This window comes from Polypterus senegalus, chromosome 12 (genome assembly GCF_016835505.1).
Source record: "Polypterus senegalus isolate Bchr_013 chromosome 12, ASM1683550v1, whole genome shotgun sequence".
Lineage (NCBI taxonomy): Eukaryota > Metazoa > Chordata > Cladistia > Polypteriformes > Polypteridae > Polypterus > Polypterus senegalus.
Genome location: NC_053165.1, coordinates 141369745 through 141392628, shown reverse-complemented (window position 1 = coordinate 141392628; position 22884 = coordinate 141369745). Strand labels below are relative to the sequence as shown.

Below are 22884 nucleotides of genomic sequence, written 5' to 3'. Positions count from 1 at the left end.
GTTAGATAAATGTCGATAAAAGTTAAGTAGGTATAATAAAATATGCATCTATGATATATCATTAATTAAAAAAGAACAAATTGGTATTAGTGGGCTCCTTTCAAAAAACGTTAGGGGGGGCGCAATTAAAAGTGTTATAAAAACTCAGGTCACAAATACTTAAAGGTTGAGAAATGCTAGGTTAATAGCTGTCTTAAAATTGGCTCAGTGTCAGTGTGAGTATATTCATATTCAGGGCTGAAGTGGACTGACATTCCACCCAACCTGCTTCATGCCTGTCTCCCTATTTTTAAATTATTTCCACACTGATATTACCTAACATTCCAAACATTACTTGAGTATCCTGATACTTACATGCACAACAAAAAACTGAAGCATGTAAAAAAGAAAAAATATGGATGGTTCCAATAAATAATAACTGCTTGACAATGGATAAAATGTATTTAGTACAAAAATGTTTATTATCTTACATTTTCTTTTTTTTAATTACTTTTCACTTAGAAATCTATAAAAAATTCCATCTCTATAAATTTCAGGTTAGTGCTTGAGTTTCTTTACTATTAAAGCAATTATTTACACAGCATATAAAAAATAGCTGCCAAAATTAAGAATCCAACTTCATTTGCAGCACTGCAGTATCAACCAGTCCTGCATTTTATCAGTGCAATTAAAGAAGCATAACTTCTATTGGATCTTCTCTCTAATCTAAATATGACAGGTTTTAGAAAACAACAGAAAAAAAACTAAATATATATATATGTATATACAGAATTATAAATAGGTTACAAAAACAGACAAAATAGGAGGAAATGTGTGGGAAAAATAACATGCTTAAATGGCACAAACATTACAGTATATATTGTTATACAGTATATTTACAAGTATTTACATTTGTAATTACTGTATGATATGCAAGATAAGGAACTGCTATTCCCACTCTACAGGTTAAAAAAAGTAATGTCACAATTCATATTAAAGAAATAATATTTGAGTCTTTTAATAATAGTATTGCAGTGTAAAATTACACTGCCTCTGGTTTTTAGATCTAATTTCTTTGAAAATCCACATCCCTTTACTTTTCTTCATTTGTATTCAATTTTTGCATGAAAAATCCATTTCATTTTTTTTCTTTTATATATTGTGACTATGCATGCCATTTATCTTCTGATCCAGGGTCATTTCAATTCAATAGTTAGTTCAGCAGCTGCTTGGTTTATCCAAAAATGATATGTGTTCACTATTTAGACTGAAGTGCTTTTGTAGTGTCAGGCCTCGGTGAAGGAAGAGGATCCATTTTCTCCTTTGTGTGGCAGTTTTCTGTAACCAAAAAAGATTTTACACAATTAAGCCCCACATGTCTTTAGCATGCTATGCATTATGGGTGCACAAGTGGTTTAATAATGCTAAAAAATAGGGCAGATTCATTTTTTTCATATTTCAGTATTTAATATGGGTAATGACACATAGAATTAACTGTAAAAGATTGTAAAATAATTAGAGCTTACAGTATATGAGTTATTTACCAATTTTTAAAATAGATCATTGAGAAAACCAAGTACTATTCATCAGTTACACATGTTGATACAGGAAACAAAAAATGAACTGGAAACTAAAACAGGCAATATTTTACCCCAAACTAAAATTAAACATCATCTCAACTAGAAACTCCAGTACCCTTGGACAGCTGCACTATTTCTCATTCTAACTAAGGCTAATATTAACTTTTCTGTGAAATTCTTCCTTAATTGATGTTTTTGATCCTATTTTCTGGAATTAGAATGTGCCTGCTGTGTGTTATTTAACTAAATCATCTGTCTAGTTTCAGTTTAATGTATAAGACTTCCGTTCTGCCACTTGAACGGTCATGTCAAATGTTTTATTTTGTTATTTTCTGTTTGCCAGTTTTTCGTATGACATCGATTTCAGATACACTGTACATTATGAATGCAAGTGAGTTTTTAATTAGTTTCTGATTTTCTTCAGATAATACGATGTCATCTCCACTGGCCACAGCATATCATGAAACTGACATCCTTCCAGCAGTAAGACATCTTTATTCAAGTAGTCACAAGATACTGAAATATAGTTCCCTTTGCTGAAATGCCTACCTGGTAAATATTTCTTCACTCTCCAAGTTAAATTTTGGGAAATGTGGATTCATCCCTTTAATATATACAAAATTATTTAACAGCCACCTCTCTCAAATGCAAAGTCATGTTAAACTTATATTCCTACATGACTTTTATTGCTCTAACATAGTGATATTTTAAAGCAGAGGTTAAAAAGCCTACTACTGCATGATATTATCATTCACTCTATTCAAATCTCTTGCTTCAATACAAAATTATTTAAATTTAATGGCTTGTTGGCCATTTTCCCCATAAGACCATTTTTGTAATATCTTGTAAATTTATTGAAATCTAGTTATCTTACATTAAGACAACCCAATGAGGAAAAAAAACTTAATGTTTAATCTCACACTCAATTTGCAGACTAGCTACTCTGCTTCCTACAACATAAATAACTCCATCTGGACTGTTGTTGAAAATTTTTTTTTTTCTTTCTAGTGGCTTTCAATAGACCTGAAACTAAACTATATATATAATTTATTGCCATTATTTTTTAATCTTATGCTATACTATGAACTATTAGTTTTATTATTGTTGTTGTTGTTAGTGATAGTAGTAACATTTACTGTATGTATCTGTGTATAAATTATTCAACAGTACAATTCTACATGTTTTTTGAATATTGATTTTTAAAAATGCATATTTTAATTTTTTTTCTGTGCTCCATTAACATCTATCTATCTATCTATCTATCTATCTATCTATCTATCTATCTATCTATCTATCTATCTATCTATCTATCTTCATTAAATGGGATTATCGCTCTGTTTTCAGCTCCCAGGTCATTTTTTGTGGAACACTGTACAGAACACAGCCTGTAAGTGTCTCCACCTTTACTGCTTTTGCATGCAACCTACTCAAATTGGGTGAGAGGAGCCTTGTCACATGTCATCTCACACTGTGCCCCATTCAGCTGTTTCGAGACACTTCCCCGTGGCAAATTTAGCCCTTGTAACTTCACTTCACTGTTCAAGAAGATACAAATAACAAATGCAAGCAAAGAAGTGAGTAAGCAAGAAGTTGGAAGGAAAGCAATAGTACAGTTCATGATATTAAATGGATAAAATCTCTGGAAAATAAGAATGACATATTTTGTTTAAAAAAATAAGTGAAATTGTTAAATTAGAGATCAGGAGTCAATCAATTAAGCCTCAGCTTTACAGCTAACTCTTTTTCATACCTGATAGCAATCAATGGTTTTTCTTCCTTCAATTCCTTTATAGGCTCTGAAGCAACAGCTTCATGGACATGGCCTTTAGCCTGCTTATAGTGATTTTCACTTGAAAAATACAGATTTATGAATACTTTTCCTACATTTAACTTCCTATTAACAAATACTAGATATGCCTGAGGTTACATATGAAAAGAAAAGGTCTGGTCTTTGGTTTTAGTTTTTGAAGTAAACATAGCATTATTATCTAGACTGTAATCATGACAAAGAATCTCCAAAGTAATTTAAATTTGTGTTGTTTTAAGGGAAGTAGTGGCTAAGAAGTTCAACTAGCAGTTACATTTCCCACTACTGGCCTTCTGCTTGACTGTAAGTAGGTTATTGTGCTCCTGTAAAATGTTATACTAGATTATGAGTTTCTCATGGATGACATTTCAAAAATTGATGCTTCCATTTTGATGTCTGAGCTGAGGCAGTTACAAGAAAGGAGTGATAAAAGGTTTTATGAGTGATGGATGAATGGATGAGAATTAATTTCTAAATTCAATAGAAGCTGCCTGTTGGTATCTTTATCTTGATTGTGTGAAGTGTGTTTTTGAAAATGATTATGTATGTGAATTTTAATATTATATCCTGTCACAACTAGAACAAAAAATGAAGGACTCTGTAACAAGATGGATGTGTTCACGGTTATGATGGTGGATATAAGATGGATGACAGCAAAAGAAAATATTCTTTTAAATTAAACAGTTTATCCATTCATTGTGAGACAGATGACTGGTACTACACACACCCTGCTCTTGGACTTTGCAAAAATATTAGCTTCTTACTTTGTGAATCTGCTGCTTCCTTCAAAGTCATGCTGTTTGGCTCCTGGTGGTCTCTTTCCAAAAACATTGACAGCAATGCACATCATCATCCCGCAGTGATTGGTGTAGTAACACGCTGTGTCCACAGCAATAAGCAACACTAGAAGTATGACCATGACAATGGCCACAATGCCCCCAATGCCCAAGCCTTTCTTTTGAGATACAGCTTTCAATTCTAGAAGAAAATAGGACATTTAAAGATCCATAACTGTTAGTCTATTTCTTTACTCAAAGTATTTAGGAATTTTTAATGTGACTTTATTGTACTTTTGTTTGCACCAGAATAAATTAGCAATATAGTAAAAGTATATATTAATAACATTTAACCTTTCAATGTACACATATTGAAATTAGCCTGGGATTCTGTTTTATAGGCTTGGTTTAATTCACAGTTCTAATAATATCAGTTATCCTTTTGGCAAAGAACCAACAACCTACAAAAAATCAGCATTCAATTACTTCAACCTTGCAGTCATAACTGAAATTATTCTAACACTTAAAAAAAATAAAAATAAAATAAAATTTATGTAAGAATGTTAGCATACAATTGATTATAATGCCATCATAAAAAAATACATTTTTAAAACAACAAATCCTGCTTGGCTAAAGGAATTCAAACACTGTAAAATTATTAGATAGCAAAGATTTTCCTCATTTTAATTACAATTTTGTAATAGGTTATGACATTAAATGTCTATTAGTAGAAATGAGCTATAAGTTATCATCCAAAACCCATTCACCTTTTTCCTACTTGGATCCAATTTTTGAAATTATTTGAAGCCAACATTGAAATGCTGTAGAGATGCTACATTCAACTATTTAAAGAATTTCAGCAAATTGTCCTAAATTTACCCATAACCAGCTTTCATCTTTGCTCCTGTATCCATGTTGAAAACCATGTTTACTGTACTTAATTATAATTCTAATAAAAAAAATGCTTTGAAAAACTTTTTATTATGTCTCTTTTTCTTGAAATTCTTGAACTGAACATATTAAACGATTTTCTCATTCTTCATCTAGCAATTCATACCCTGCGGTGCTCTAATATGTCTAGCACTTTTTCATTTTATAATATGGACGTCAAAACAATAAACAAAACCTGCTTATGTAACGTCACAAATCTATTTTGTGTTCTTCCATTAACAAATCCTCATAATCTTCATTAACTTGCCCTTCATACAGCTTACTATGTAACCCATCATCCTATTAGCACAAAGTCTTTTTGTGGATAGTTCCTGAATTTACCTTCTCAGGGTTCCCACTATGTAATTTTATGTCTATTTACAAAACCTTACATTAATTTAACTAAATATATCCACATATATGCCCATAAAAAGATATATCATGTATTGTACAGTTAGTGAAATTAAAAAAAAGTTAGTTACATTTTTATATGAGTAATTTATATAAAATAAAAAAAAGATGCAGCCCCAACTATGAACATTCTGAAACACTTTTGTTATCTCCTAATTAGGAAAATGTTGCCCATACCCTAATCAGCATTACTCTGAATGTAAGCCAATTCTGCTCCTATTTACACACAACACTCTGAATCCCTGCCTGCTGTACGTGATGATAATCCTTGCATGGGTATTTGCTTTTGAAATGCTAAGTACATTATATTATACCCAATACTGCTGTCAAATGATTTTGTTTCTTCATCATAAAACTCCATCACATTAGTGAAACAAAGCATTTACATTCCAAACTCATGATGGCTATCTACTAGCACTCCTGTACTTCATATCTCTTTCTTTATTTGTCTTTTATATTTCATTTATTTGCTTGTCCACATTTACTGCAATATAAGATTTCAGAAAGTGAAGTCTGTTTCAAGACAAGGCAGAAAACAGTTTTGAATGTGGCAATAATCCATAGCAGGAACACACTCACGCACACTGAGCCAATCTAGATTTAACAATCAAAATAATATATTCCTCTGATGTGTGAACTACATAAAGATTATCAATGTAGATATATGGTTCTCATTATATCTAGTCTGGAATATGCCCAATATCATGTTATTTTGTAATTATTTATCGCAACTTACAAGTGATGATAATTAAACTAATTGCCTTGCTAGAATGGGGCACTGCTGTTAGTGTCCAGTCTTCATTAGAAACTTTAATAACCAAAATTCAAACTGTAATTGTTAATAACCCCTTCCCACTCCACCAGACTTAAGCAGTCTTACATGTTAAATCAGAAAATAATTGCTCTGTCTGTTAGCTAACCTTGTGGCATGTTGAAGTTGTAAATTGATGGCTTGGATTCCCCTCGGTTATTGACAGCCCTGATTTCCACTTCATATTCTGTGTTCCATTCGAGGTCTTCAAGGATGACAAATTTAGCTTCAGGGTCTAACCTCAGCTCCTTCACATCCTCATTTCCTGATACCTATCAACAGTCAAAGCAGTTATGTATTACGTACAGGAGATAAGTATCCCAAGGCATTGTGTATCAACAATGACTGAATATTTAGTGAGAGTTTCAACCAATCTAAAAGAATTTGGATTTGTAAAGCCAAGACTACAGATTTTTAGTCTAACATTTAGCTCATAGTTTCATCTATAGAAGCTTACCACTTCAGCCAAATTTGACCAAAGTCATGACTTCCTAAAATTACCTGATGCTTATATAGAATCAGCTATGCAGTTTTAGTATTAGAAATACAGAATAAAAAACTATAACACATTAAGAAGTCTTTACAGTTAATACATAACATAAAAAGTAAAGATAAGAAACTAATCAGTTTCTAGATTAACCACTTATTTCGTGAATTACATTTTTTAATTGATTAAGGTGTAAAACTACTGGTTCTGCAAGTATATCATTTGCACTCTTTCACAGGAGAACTGTTTATTCCATAAAACCTTTAAAGTATTTATAGTGTAAAATACTGTGCTATTCCATAGGTTGCTTATTCCTATCAGTCCCTTCATTTTCTAAGCCTGCTTTTTTCATTTTAAAGGGGATCAGAATCTATTGCAGTACCACCCTGCCACAAGGAAAGAAATAACTCAAATGGGGCATCATTTAAATCAAAGAGCACACTTTCACACAGACACACACATGTACATTCACTTGCACTTTGGAAATGTAGTTATCTGCTTATAAAGAACCCAGATTGTTAGGGTAGAGTAAGACAAGAGAAAACATGCAAACTATATCCAAAGAGTTAATGAAGGTGACAATGAATCCCAAGCCCATTGCATGTTTAAGGTAGCAGTGTTAATCGGTGTGCCATCATTCTGCCCTATTCTGAGCCAATGTCTATTATTTTGAAAAATAACTAGCCATTTAGTGAAATTAAACTAAGTAATAGATAGAATCTTTAAAATATTCTTCACTCTAACTAGAGTAGGTTTATTATTCAATTGAATAATTAATAATAATAATAATTAAGTACTAAATGATTTCTTCTTGTAAATTTTAGCAGGATATTTTTTTATTATATTATAAAATAAACAGGATTTTCTTTAAGTAACTAATTACACATCTAACCATTCATCTCTAAATCAAATCCTCTTATTTAGCTGAGAGTTATGGAGGTTGAAACTTATCCAGACAGTACAGGACTCAAGAAGAAATCTGGTCCTGAATAGGGTGCAATTGCACCCATAAAAGGCTTTCCACCAAACTTAAATGTACTTATGATATAAGAGAAAATGAAAACAACAAAATATATTAAGTTTTCTTTTAATTTGAGTTCATTGCCCCAATGTAGATGTAGTATTGCCCCCAGCCATTGTTGGGACTGGCTTCCATTGTCACGTGTTCCCTAAGAATGATTACATGGAAATCAGAATAACAGGGTTGCTGGATATAAATGGCATGGTCCATTATGCTGGCCCATTAGAAAAATAATAGGATACTCACTGCGTGATAGCGAACAATATAATGCTGAATGGGAACTCCCCCATCTTCTAGTTGCTGAAATGAAATATTGTAAGAGTTTCCTTCAACTGTGCCCTCAGAAGAAAACACAGGCTTGTCTGGTTCCCCTGTTGAAAGACCAATTTAAGCACTCAATACTTTGCTCTTTGGTATCATGCCTTGTCATTTCTTAATCTTATCTCATAATTGCTACATTGTTTTAGCCACTGCACATTTATTTATTTATAATTGAGAGTGACTCACTGAATCCTCATTATTACAGTAGAGTATTTTAATACTAATCTCACCCATTAGTAAATATCTACGGAAACAGATTGTGATGAAAAAATATATTTTATTTAACAATTTGTCACGTACACATGAGAGTTAGATTATCTTTTAATAATAATCTCAAAGACATTTTTGTTACTTTTGGTATATTAATTATGAATAAATATATTGTAAAATTAGCTTCAGTATAATCAGAGGTCAAAGTTTCAGTTGAATTCACTGCCAAAGGGAGTAAGACCCTATAAAGAGACACCCAGCCACTCTTCTTAACTTGATATTATAGAAACGATCAACTAATGCCAATATTACTGATAGGTTGTGCAATTGGGAAACCAGTTACCTTCTGCAGGTTGATATGGGAAGCCACAGGATGAGGAGGGATTGATGGGGCCAGCACAACAGTGGACGAATGAAGACAGTGCAGTGGAAAAGATGTCATCAAAGCAGAAGATGTTGGATGGGAAATCACATGATTGCAATGAATGATGGAGGTGGAGATGAGCCAAGGAAAATGTTCAGAGAGCATTGAGAATAAAACATGAATATGGAGGACATCATTTGATTAAATACATTGAATAACAGACAAACAATTACTGAAACTACAAATCTCTCATGCATTTCATACTGAATATGTAGTTATTATCTATCTCCAATATATTACAATTTATTACATCATTTGTTAGCAGTGACAACAGGCTATCAGAAATAAATGACCTCCAGATTTGGAGACTACAGGAATGGATTTTTATCTTAAAAATAGTTATTATTTTAGATTTTAGTAGTGTAAAAATACTAGTATGCAGTATACATAAGTAAAACAAAATCATTGTTTAGATTTGATATTTTCTGAATGAAAACATGGAAAGATTTTACTATCAGAGCTTTCTTTCAGATGTCTCCAAGCCTACTACAAAAACCAAAATGTTTTTTGACAGTTCGTAAAGGTGTCAGCAAAGTGTGCATTAATACATACGCAGTGCCTTCGTCTGTGCTGTCATGATTTCTGAGAATTTGCTTTGCCCAGCAGTGTTACTGGCTGACACTCTAACTTCATATTTTTCATATGACTTCAATCCAGAGATTCGCAATGGTTCTGTTAAAAAAAATAAAAATAAAAAATTGTATATTTGGCAAGATTTAGATTGCTTGCACAACAAAGAAAACAGGTCATGTAAATTAAGAAAAGTTCACAACTATTCATTATATGAAATAGGTATTTTTGTATTACATTCATGTAAAATGCTTGTGCTTTTGTTGAAAATATTGTATATGAGGCATGAAAAAACCCAAGAGAGATCATCAGTCACAGGGCACACTTGCTATCTCAAGGAAAACTTAATTAAAATCAAAGATACAGTAGATCTTTATGATATGTGAGAAGGCATGTGTGGTAAAACCTCAAAAATATTGAGAGAATGAGCAAACACCATGCGGGCATTGAGCATGAGTAGAAATTAACCTAAGTCATTGGAACTAAACCCTCAAAGAATAGTTAGCTGATGCATGTACTTCTGCTTACAAATTCACTTTTAATATTCTACATTTTTTTTATTGTACATGCTGTTACAGCCTTAGTTTTCAATTTGACGTTAGTCAGTGTTGGGGTGTGTGTGTCTGTAACCCACAATTAACTTATACAGGTGCTACCATTCCATGACTCTGAATTGTAAGCTAATTGAATGGACATGTAGATGGATGCTGTTTAGCAATTTTTAGATAGATTGATGGATAGTATCGCTTATCACATTTGCTTCCATATTACACACCTGCGGCTTTCACAGTTGTGCTGTCCCAGTCGTTCCGTCCCTTGTGTCTCCACTGCAAAGTGTAGCTGATAATTGGTGCACCCCCATCCAAAAGGCCAGAAAAATTTATTTTTAGAGAAGCTGGTCCAGGAATGACCATGACATTAACAGGAGTAGAAGGAATAGCTGTGGGAAAAGAGTCATGCCATAATTAAAAAAAAAAGATTATTTTACCCCTCATAGTCCAGATCAAAGAATTAACCAATCTCTTCAATGAAATGTATTTATTTAATCTTCTCCTTTAAACCCTTTTCTAGATGAATATACTTCCAATCATCACTTTTTAATGATGTAGTAAAATGATTTTGAAAAGTTTAATTCTGCTGCTTTATGATGAAGGATCTGAATTACCCCCTTGCTCTTTAACAGAAAGCTGTACAGCAGTTACAATAAGTTTATTAAAGAACAGGCATGCCATGGAGGTTTCTGGACTCCAGCAACCTTGTAATCATTTGAATATAAATTATGAATATATATTAAGAAAACAATAACTTATATATCATTAACTGAAGTGAGTTATTTGATTGAAGCACATGTTACTGGATATCTGCACCAAATAACAGAATAGTTCAACATCTCAACACAGCAATAGAGTGTCTGATCAAAGAAAGCATGGTACAGCTCTCTATAAGGACCACCTATGGAGTGAATTGAAATACTACACAATTATAAAAGTGCACAAGAAGTTGCCTCAAATGAAAAAAACAGGAGTATCCCCACACTAACCAGCATAATCCCACTCTGAAAGGAGGGGAACTGAAACTCTCCAGTCTTGAGAAAAGAAAGCTTTTCTTTAATGTCAAAGATAATGCAGAAGACGATCAAGAAGGATTTTTATATCTACATTTTAATATCTGGGAGATATTAATGAAAGACTGGTATGTGCATTCAAGATGAACACCAAGACATAATAAATCTTAAAAATGAAAATAAACTTCTTACTTTACATTCTTAACCACTGAAATAATTGTAAAGTTGCTCATCCTTTTGTTTTTTTTAAAAGTCATCTTGTTCACCATTTAAGCTAAGTGACTCAACAGTCTGCTTTGGATGTCCCCAGACCCTTTTAATAAAAAAAAAAAAAATTCCCCAAGGAATTTCAATAGTTTTGGAACCAAAGACCCTTTCTGTGTAGACATTCTTTCTACTTTCCACATTAAAGGCAGCTGTTAATATTAATTAATTATGTCCTCAAGTAGATGAAAGAGTTTAGCTTCATAAACTTTGTTGATGCCTTTCAGCATTTTTGTATCCCTGGACTACTTCCCCAGAAGCCTCCTTTCATCCATGAGCACCCATTTACCCAGATAAAATAGTTAAGCAAAAATCCTTTATAAAACAAATGATTAAAATGTAGCTAGCACTTAGTTAAATGAGGCAGACAGTATGCCTGTACTCCTAGCATGTGTTAACTGTAAGGCTTTATTTGAGAATGGACTTGACGTCATTGTGCAGAAGAGCACACTTACAATTATATTTTTGTACGTATGTATAATACCTGCACAAGTAAAATCTTTATGTTTTGCACACTGCCTTCATATTTCTTCATTTTTCTCTGACATTTGTATTGAAATCTTTTCAACAACTAACTAGTTTGAGGAATCTATATGGCATATTAGTGTGATGACAGAGAAAAAGCATTCAGCTAATAACATCTTAACATGTGATTTTAGCATTCATCACTGTAGTATTGCAGTGAGTCAAAGCATATTCTGGCAGCACTGGGCGCAAGGCAAGAACCAACCCACAATGGAGTTGCCAGTCCACACTTTTTCATATCGAGCCAATTTACAACTGTAGTTTATCTGACAGAAAGAGAAAATGCAAACTCTACACATGAATTATTATTGTTGTTTCAATATAATATGAAAGTGGGGCATTCAGTGGTTTTAACTACCACCACACAAGTCCGAAAACCTGGATGTTGCCTGTGTGGAGTTTGCAGGATTCACCTATGTGCTCATTGGATTGAATTGGGTACTCTGGTTTCCTTCTGTATCCTAAGTTCTAGTAAGTAAGATGATTAGGAACTGTTGGTTGACTGTCCCTGTATTAGTGAGTGGAACTTTGTGAATTAATACAGCTATTGTTGGACTGGCACCCTATCCAGGGTTCATTCTGCCCTGCCTAGAAAGCCTTTGACTTCCACAATCATATAATGGAATAAAGCATGTTTATGGAATTGTAATTCTGGATTATTGCAAAATGTCTATACTTACTAATCACTTGGATTGTTTTTGAATCTCTTCCAGCCGGGCTAGTAGCAGAACATGTGTAAGCTCCACCATCACTTGGGTTCATGTTTTTGATAGGAAAGCTGGCAATGGTGGTCCCATCTGCATTTTTCTTTTCATCTGATTTCTGGAATAGAAAAAATTGAGAGAAAGTATTATCAGGGAGGCAAAACTGTAATTTAAATAGAACTTTTTTATTGTTGTTTTCTGCTGAGGGGTTTTCTATTGCCTAAACAAATATTAACACTTTTAACACAATAATTTCATCTGTCATGGTGCATCCGACTGATTTAATGTTAGGGTTAAAAGTGTTATATCAAAGAGAAAAATTAAATAAAGCAAAAAGGTTCAGAATGCAAATGTCTTCTTGTTGGAATGCAGCTTCCCTTTTATTTTGATTATTGGACACATACTGTACTTTAGAAAATACCAAATAACAGGCATATGCCATCTTTTTAGAAAACTGATTAATTTCACAAAACATAAAACAGGTGTCTTACCAAAGTTTTACCATTCCTGGAAAAAATGATGGTTGGCAAAGGATCACCTGTTGCTTTGCAGGAGATATTGATGTTTTGCCCTGGGATAACAACTGCAGTTTCATTCAGCATAACCTTTGGCATCACTAAAGAGAAAAGCATAATAATAAAATAAGATCTCTCTCTTTCTCTCTGTCTGTTTTTATGTATATAAGAACACTGTAAATGTACAATATTTCATCTGCATCATGGACAATACTCTGTATGTATTTTATTTAAGTGTTGGTAGAAACCAACACAGAGTGTTGGCTCTGAAGCTAAGGATCTGCCCTGTAAGGTTGCCAGTTGAAATACTGCTACTGCCAGCAGGGATCATTCTCCATTGGGCCTTTTAGCAAGGCCCTTAACCTGAAAATTGCACTTTGGGTGCTGTACAATGGCTGACCGTGACCACTAAAAATCACACAAAAAGACAACTTCTCTTACTTAACATTTAAGAAAAGGAGTGGAAGGTAGCAATGCACAGAATTCACTCGAGCTCCATATGCGCAAAGCATACAATTACTCAACTTAAAATCTTGTATCAAGTACATCTGTCTCATTTAAGATTGTCCAAAATGTTTCCAGGGTAAGGCCCAACCTGTGAAAGTTGCTATCGAGCTCCAGCCTCATTGGACAGTATGTTTTGGGTGTGCACCAACTTAACATTATTTTGGACCAGGATCTTTAAATGCCTTTCAAACAGCCTTGGTGTCACAATCCCTCCTAGTCCACTAACAGCTTTGTTTGGTGGACTCCCAGATGGACTTAAAGTGGAGAAGGACAAATAAACTGTAATTGTCTTTAATACACTATTGGCATGTAGACTTGTCTTGTTCAACTGGAAGAATCCTAACTCTCCTCTTTTAAGTCAGTGGGCAAATGATTTTATGTACCATTTAAAATTGGAAAAAATCAAATGCTAATATTGAGGATCTGTGCTAAATTGTTTAAAAACCTGGCAGGATCTAATCAATAACATTTTAGAATAAGAATTTATATTGGAGTAAAGGAATTTCGCCCCCCTTTTTTTACTCTTAAAGTTTTACTCTGGCTGTTGGCCCTGTTCTCTATCTCATGGGTGGTATGGAATGTTACTTGCTTTAAATTAATTTAAAAAAAAAATAAAAAATTAAAAGTAAAGACAATCTCCTCACAGGAATTAATAAAGCATATCAGAAAAAGCTCTGCTTTCCCAGTTGATTTCATCAAACTGGCCTTTGGACATAAAACCTGTCTTTGGAAATTAAATATTGTAACATTTTGAAGGCGAGGCATTATAAAAAATCTGTAAGACACTTATTCTCATTAGACCATGTATAGAACCACATTGAATATTCCTATCCTAAGCTTTACCTGAAATGTTCAGCCATGTTTTATCACTGGCCTCTCCAAGCGTGTTAACTGCAACACAGGTGTAGTTTCCTTCATCACTTTTCTCAATTCCACGAATGTTTAGTTCACTTTTGTCAGAGTTAAATGAATATTTAGAAGTGTCCATCATCAGAGGTTTTTCATTCCTGAAGTGAAAGTGAATATATTTTACACAAAATAACAATTGCAGGAAACCAAGTGATCAACAGAATTGGCGAATGTCCAGATAATTGCCATCTCAGTTTAGTTTAAGAAACACACGTGCAAACATATTTCAAAATGAACTCATTCATTATTTATATTGGTCTATATAAATGCACATGGTGCAATATAATTTTATGTTATTTTGCTATAAGTTACCAAATTAAACTTTTATCAACCGAAATTGCATGCCAAATGTATCCCCAAAACCCCAAGTAGCGCAATTTATTTACACATTAGAGGGCAATAGAAAAGTAAGAAGTGAAGTAAAACTTAATAGAAGGTAAATTACCTCTTCCAGGTAATTGTAGGTTTGGGATTTCCATTTACCAAACAAATCAGGGTCAGGTTTTTGTTGGGTCCAGCAATTATGTTTTTCTCCTTCTGAATCTGTGCAGTGGGTGGTACTGCAATAAAAAAGAAGGCAAAGCAATGAACAACATTAAACAAAGCGTATGTATGGTGTGGTAAATCAGAAGAAAATCTATCTATCTATCTATCTATCTATCTATCTATCTATCTAGAGCATGTAATTACAGATTACTGTAAAGTTACCTGGTGGCCAAAGCTCTTTTATCTAATTAAATACCCATTCAGTATGCACTAATAAATCTGTATGTAAACCTGTTACTTATCCTGCCATGCATTCCAAATGTACAAATTCCAATTAAGCTGTAATTATTTTCTTTGTGCTTTGAAACAATGGATTTGAAACAAAAAACAAAACAAACACACAAAAAAACAAACTAATCATTCCATGTGCAGCAGTTTATGTGTGTCACAGTAGTTAGCCCTGCTGTTTCACAGTTCCAGAGTTCTGGATTTGAATCCTGGCCCAGACACAGCCTTTGCAGAGCTCACATGTTACCCCTGTGTTTGTGTATTTTATGTACTTTCCTCATACATACTAGGGAAGTGTATTTTGTATAATTTTCTGACTCAAAGTGATTGAGTTTGGGCATTTATATGTGGCTTGAAATGAATTGGCTTGTTGTCCAAGGTTGGCTCTTACTTTGGACCCAGTACTGCCAACATTAGCTCCAGTTGTCTATGATACTGACCTTGATGAATAAGACTTAAATAATGGAAGTTTTAAGCATTTTTGTTACACGTTACAATCACATCAATTTTGTGAACCCCAGGAACAAATTACAAATGTGTATTAAATTGTTCATATAATTCTGAAATTATATGCACAATATGTCAGGGGTGGCCATTAAATGAAGCTGCATCCCTCAAGTGTACAGTTCAATACTTCAGTATTTGGCCACATTACTCAAAATCAGTCTGCAAGGCCTGATTATTCCCGTAATGCACTAAACATTTTTTCCAGTGTGATTAAGTCACACTTTTTTCTTTCAAGATTTTTTAAAGAAGATCAAGAAAATGATGCATTTTTTTACCATTAACCACAACTGAGAAATCCCTAGACAGTTCTTCATTTCTCTGTTTAATTTGGGCTTTGCAAGTGTAAGTCCCAGAGTCCGTCTTGCGAATTCCGTTTATATGAAGGTAGCGATTGTCAATGACCTTGATCCTGTCTGTATTAAAAGAAGAGACCGAACTCTAATAACCTGATTACATTTAAGATATGATTTAGAATTACAGTACATTAATATGACTATAATAAAAATTAAAGGCTACCATATAGCATATAGAATTCTTGCTTTAAAATACAAACAAAATCTCAATAATATATTTACAGCTTAGACAGGTCAACTCATGTGTTCGTTGATTACTTTCTAAGGTAATGTTTATCAACAACAACAACAGTAACATTTACTTCTATAGTACATTTTCATACAAAGAGTGTAGTTTAAAGTGCTTTACAAGAAGTCAAAGAGAAAGTTACAAGAAAAAAAAAACAAATACGATTTGGTAAGAATAATAATGAATAAGTAACAAAGAAAACAAAATCCATACAATCTTATAAAACATTGATATGTAATTAATAGAAGGGCCACTTCCTTATACACAATATCATAATATGTGTCTAAAAACTAATCTGGTACTAAGATCAGATGGCTGGGGGGTTGACACAGAAAAAAAAACAAACAAAAAATCCAAAATTGGAAAAAAAAAGAAACTCTGCTGGTGTTCCAAGGCCAAAAGACCACCCAGCCCCCACTGGACACTCTACTTAATATAGTCATTTGAAGAGAAGTGGGCTGTAAGTGAAGAAAGTACAGATGACTATTCAAAACAAAAACAAGCTAACAAACAAATACACAAATAAAAACAGATATTTTGCCACTTTCCAAACAATTTTAATAAGTAGAGATAAAATGGAAACTTGTATATTTTTATATTCTGAAAGTGCGGTCATTCTCTTGTCTTGAGCTGCCTGACTACTTTGTTATAGTCCTTCCCCATTATGGTAGTAATAAACTCACAGCATAAAGTGGAAGGAAATAAACAAAACAAATGACACTCACATAACTTTTATATTTTTAATGACTTTACCACAACTTTCTCTTATTTATATGGTATACGCACCATCATTTTTTTTGGTCACATCAAGTCTGTCATGCAGCCAGATGATATCAGGAGCAGGAATCCCAGTCGCATTGCAAGAAAGTACAGCATTTGATCCTTCTAGAAATTCCTTATAGGTGTCTGTGTTTGATATAGAGATCTTCTCTGAAAGAAAAATAAGACTTTGATTTTAGCAAATTGTTCTGGAAAAAAACATGCATTCAGTATAGAGGAATTAATATTGATCTTGTGTGGTTGATTATCACTGCAACATCATGTTAAGGATTTCATAAAATCAATCAAATTTGTGGAGAAAAAATTTTGAATATTTGTCCTTGTCTGGAATGCTGGAATTACTTTGGCTTTTTAGTTTCAAAATTTTAAAAAGGCATGTCATAAAATTTCTGAGCATACACTTACTTTATGGATTGTGACTCCTGAGCAGAATGAGCGGGTGTTTAACATCAGACTAAAAAATCAGTAAACCACCAGTCTTCTGAAATATTAATATTTAATCTTAAATTAGTATTTATTGGTTACGTAATGATATGTGCTAAGGCCAAGGAACATAGTCAGCAAATATCAAGCACAGAAAATGAAAAAACACTTATAAATAAATAATTATATTGCTATACCTAACAATACACGATGAATCAGCCCAGCAAGACTGTGGAAAAACAAAGGACTTAGCCAGCTGCTATGTAATTGTAACACAGCCTAACAATCTACAGATAATTTTTTAATGAAATCACACACATTTACAATTATACACCTACACTCACCTAAAGGATTATTAGGAACACCATACTAATACGGTGTTTGACCCCCTTTCGCCTTCAGAACTGCCTTAATTCTACGTGGCATTGATTCAACAAGGTGCTGAAAGCATTTTTTAGAAATGTTGGCCCATATTGATAGGATGGCATCTTGCAGTTGATGGAGATTTGTGAGATGCACATCCAGGGCACGAAGCTCCCGTTCCACCACATCCCAAAGATGCTCTATTGGGTTGAGATCTGGTGACTGTGGGGGCCATTTTAGTACAGTGAACTCATTGTCATGTTCAAGAAAACAATCTGAAATGATTCGAGCTTTGTGACATGGTGCATTATCCTGCTGGAAGTAGCCTTCAGAGGATGGGTACATGGTGGTCATGAAGGGATGGACATGGTCAGAAACAATGCTCAGGTAGCCCGTGGCATTTAAACGATGCCTAATTGGCACTAAGGGGCCTAAAGTGTGCCAAGAAAACATCCCCCACACCATTACACCACCACCACCAGCCTGCACAGTGGTAACAAGGCATGATGGATCCATGTTCTCATTCTGTTTACGCCAAATTCTGACTCTACCATTTGAATGTCTCAACAGAAATCCAGACTCATCAGACCGGGCAACATTTTTCCAGTCTTCAACTGTCCAATTTTGGTGAGCTCGTGCAAATTGTAGCCTCTTTTTCCTATTTGTAGTGGAGATGAGTGGTACCCGGTGGGGTCCTTTGCTGTTGTAGCCCATCTGCCTCAAGGTTGTGCGTGTTGTGGCTTCACAAATGCTTTGCTGCATACCTCGGTTGTAACGAGTGATTATTTCAGTCAATGTTGCTCTTCTATCAGCTTGAATCAGTAGGCCCATTCTCCTCTGACCTCTAGCATCAACAAGGCATTTTCGCCCACAGGACTGCCGCATACTGGATGTTTTTCCCTTTTCACACCATTCTTTGTAAACCCTAGAAATGGTTGTGCGTGAAAATACCAGTAACTGAGCAGATTGTGAAATACTCAGACCGGCCCGTCTGGCACCAACAACCATGCCACGCTCAAAATTGCTTAAATCACCTTTCTTTCCCATTCTGACATTCAGTTTGGAGTTCAGGAGATTGTCTTGACCAGGACCACACCCCTAAATGCATTGAAGCAACTGCCATGTGATTGGTTGATTAGATAATTGCATTAATGAGAAATTGAACAGGTGTTCCTAATAATCCTTTAGGTGAGTGTATTTTTCCCCCCTTAGGACAGTTCTTCAGTTCATCATGGCTCAGAGTGATTCACACTAACATACAACAGGTGGTGAAAACACATACTATAGATTGGTTCCCAAAACTGAGTTATTTTCTTTTTCATATTTTCTTTCATAATGGAACTGCTTCTATTTTCAGAAAGAAATACAATTTGTCTGATTTTCTACAAGAAAATGAAATTCAGTTTGTCTTCTATTATTGGCTTGTTGCTTCTAAAGCAGTTCAGAGAGCTTTCATCCAAAAGACAGATGTGCCATCTCAGTCCAGTAAAGCACTAATGTTCTAATTTGGGTAATGCGCTGCCTTATACTTGCTGCTGGTGGAACTCAACATAAGTTATATGATTATTGTATGTTTAGTTAAATCAGCAAGCTGAGAGAAGAATGAATGAAAAAACATTGTAAGAGATGTAACATCCTTTGTTTCATGTGAACATTTGTTAATGCTAAAATTTGGAATGGACTACATTGTGGTACGGTAGTTAGTGATTCTGTGTCATAGCTCCAGGAAAAGTCTGATTGATTTATGGCTCAAAATTGGTCTGAATTAAGTTAGTGTGGGTGGTTGCATAGTCAGTATGATCACTACTCAGAATCGCAAAAATTGGTTCAAGAAGATATTTTGATAGATTAAGCATTAATATTGTAAGTTATCATAAACCATTTTTTTTTCTTTCTTTTGCTCAATATATTCATTAATGAAAACAGAAGTAAGGTTACTTACTGGTAACACTGATTGATATAGAGGAGACTTTCTCCTGGTTATCTTCAAAGATGCTTTTGCACTTGTACACTCCATTGTGTTTCAATTGTATGTTTGCAATGATCAGCTTAGAAGTTTCTTCATCCACCGTTTCTACCCGAAGATCATCATCATTGTCAGAAATTTCTTCACCATTAGGTTTGAACCATTGGAATTCTGCTTCTCCTCCCGAAACTTAGAAGAAAGCACAAAACCTGTTAACACATCTGACTTGTATTGCTATATTCCTAGCCTTTATCCTAGCATTATATAAGAAATATCTGCAAACTATGTCTTCAAATGAAGTGAAATATTTTTAAATTTACAATACAAATTAAACTGTTCATCTATATTTGATCATTATTTGTAACAAACAGTAAATTAATATACATTTGTTTTTGCTTCCCTCCTTTGCATTTTGCTGATAATACTGTAATATTAATAAATTGTACATACAGTGTATTCTTGCCACTGTAACCATTAAATACATTTTTCTCTATTGTAATTTGTCTGTTGTTTCTATAAATGTGCTGCACTGTATTAATAAATGTTTCGGTTTCTCTTTTAAAGAAACCACAAAAGGAAAAAGAATTTCTAGTTCTAGTTTACAGCAAAGAATAGCACATACTAAACAATTAGACTCAATGACACTGTATAAAATATTTAATTAATACAATGCCTTATTTTTAAAACCAAATAAAATCCCAACCTCTGCAGTAGATTGTCGTATCCGTGTAGATCTCAGTACTTGGTGGCGGAATGATAATCATTTTCTTAGCAGCATCTGTGAAAAACATTTATGATAATTTTAAATTGTTCACAAATGTATATTTCTACTTGAATCCTCAATCTTATCTAGAACAGTAAGCCACACGACAGTAGTGAATTCATTTTCCTCTTTATTACATCATGTCTCCTACCTCTTTTGCATACAAACAGTTTCTGGTTGGCAATGATCTAAGACTAATATGATACAACTGTTTTTTGTAGTGTTATTGACAATTCTTTGAAATATTTCTACTTTGAATCAGTCTGCTTCATCTGGACAGTGTACTGATCTTTCATCCTTGATGTTTTCAAGCCACTTTGGATGCAAAAGCACTTGACAGTTGAAGGATGTTCAATGTCTAAACATCAGTAACTGTAACCTCCTTAACGTATTGAATTTAACAGTACAATGAATTTTGAATAAACCACACAGAAAATGGTAATGTCTTTTACATATTTAAGTATATTGATTCTCTGTGAATATACATTAGTTCCATGGTGTAATTTTGGTGTTCTGTTCTGTTTTTCACGTATTTGCTGCTTTATTAAATTCTTATTCTTTATATGAATAGGACAGAAAATAATTGAACAGATAATGTGTTGTCTTTTAAATCAGAAGTTTATATATAGCAAATTATAAATGTCTGGGTTTTGTATGGTTTTCTCATTACCTCCTTTTTAAATGGGATTATGTGTCATCATCATCATCGTCATCATCATAAATTTTATTATTATTTAGATTTGGAAATGCATGAACTGTAATTTTTTCTTTAAACCTTCATGTATATATACAGTATATATATATACAGTATATATATATATATATATATATATATATATATATATATATATATATATATATATATATATATATATATATATAATGTCCTGCCAGTTATTAACACTCAAATTTTACAGTTCCATGTTCCAAGTTAAGGTTTCTTGAACCAGTTTGACAAATGGGCACAGTTTTCATAGAATATACATACAATATATTATACAAAACTAACTGGAATTTTCACAGAGTTCTTAATATTGCCATGCACATATTAAAATGAAAATAAAAAACAATATTTCATCTTTCATCTTGTATTATCTTTTGTTTTTTGTCATGTCATTTTCTAACCCACTTAATCCAGAACAGGGTCACAGGGTATGCTGGAGTCATTAGTCATGATTAATTTAAAGCACCTATAAATTTATATTAATAGTAGACTAAAATAGTTTCATTTAAAAAATATTTATATAGATAGAATTTTGTTGCATTTTTAAAAATATTATATCATATAATGGCTCAACTGTCCTCCTCAGCAGAATTGCAGCATTAATGTATGTTTATATTTTAAATAGTTTTCTTACCTAAAATGTGGTCATTTTACTGCCTTTTAATGCTATTATTCGCATTGCTCAATAGTCTAAAATACTGTAAATTTAATAACTACTGTTGAATTGCATATATCAATGTATTATTTTTGGTGATATTTGGTATCAATGTATTTTACTGTACTATTTCATATTGCTCAACAGCTTACTATATAAAAATTGGAACAATAATTGAGGTTGAATTTTTATATATTTGTTGAATGCAGTTTTGATGTATTACTGCAGTTTAACATCTCATATCAACTACAAAATATTGCAACATTGCTCAAAAAATGAAAAATTATAATAATTCTGTAGGGCATTATAAAAGTTACAAATTTACTTACCTGAATTGATTACCAAGATACTGATCCAAATTAAAATTCGAAGCATTTTTCTGTTACGCTGCACTTGCAGTTTCTGTTGCTTTGCAGTTTTTTCTGTTTGTGACTGAGAACTTCCTGATGCTTCAGATGTTTTCAGTTAAGTCCTGTGCTCAGTTGGTCTGAGAAGAAGGGTTTTATAGGAGTTTTCTGCATCACAAAGAGAGGATTCCTTCCTGCTAAACTCTTATCTCTAGCATCTCTGCACGTCCTCCATAAGCATTCACAACAGCAGGAGCTTTCATTTAAAATTATTTTAACTCCCCTCCCAAAAAAAAAAAAGAAAGAAATAAAGATGACCCTACCCTATCAGGCGCCAAAACTCCCCTTTCAGTCCCCCTGTACAGCATCACAGGATATGGTGGGTTCTCAACTCTAACAACATGAAGATATTTTTATTGTCATAGTAGAAAAATATCATGTGATTGTTTCCAATTATTTCAGATTATTATATATTTTATTAAATGTAGTTTAGACACATTTGGGAATGTACTTACAGTATATATCAGACAATTTGAATGATATTGAATATTATTGGCCATGCCTACCTGGCATTTAGGTCAATTAAACTACACTTAATATGAAAAACACAAACAAGCTATGCCTCTATGCAGCAAATTAATTTTAATAAATTACATGAGTGGTACGTTAATAATTAAAATGAAGG

At 33.3% G+C, this 22884-nt stretch overlaps 1 protein-coding gene across 3 annotated transcripts; it reads right to left on the bottom strand.

Moving 5' to 3' along the window:
* Nucleotides 1-433: 433 nt before the first annotated feature.
* Nucleotides 434-22370, bottom strand: ncam3 (neural cell adhesion molecule 3). Of its 3 annotated transcripts, XM_039773634.1 has the most exons (17): nt 22182-22370; nt 20414-20488; nt 19687-19899; nt 16965-17108; nt 15872-16009; nt 14761-14875; nt 14250-14413; nt 12876-13000; nt 12361-12502; nt 10103-10267; nt 9310-9429; nt 8677-8679; nt 8049-8173; nt 6404-6566; nt 4131-4344; nt 2987-3094; nt 434-1317 (listed from the first exon to the last, which is right to left on the bottom strand). In XM_039773634.1, exons 1-17 carry the CDS (start codon nt 22225-22227, stop codon nt 1266-1268), a joined length of 2112 nt encoding a protein of 703 aa, XP_039629568.1. In that variant the 5' UTR covers nt 22228-22370; the 3' UTR covers nt 434-1265. The 3 variants fall into 3 exon arrangements, with proteins under 3 accessions (XP_039629568.1, XP_039629569.1, XP_039629570.1); XM_039773635.1 differs by lacking the exon at nt 8677-8679 and having other exon boundaries at nt 22182-22369; XM_039773636.1 differs by lacking the exon at nt 2987-3094 and having other exon boundaries at nt 22182-22363.
* Nucleotides 22371-22884: the final 514 nt, after the last annotated feature.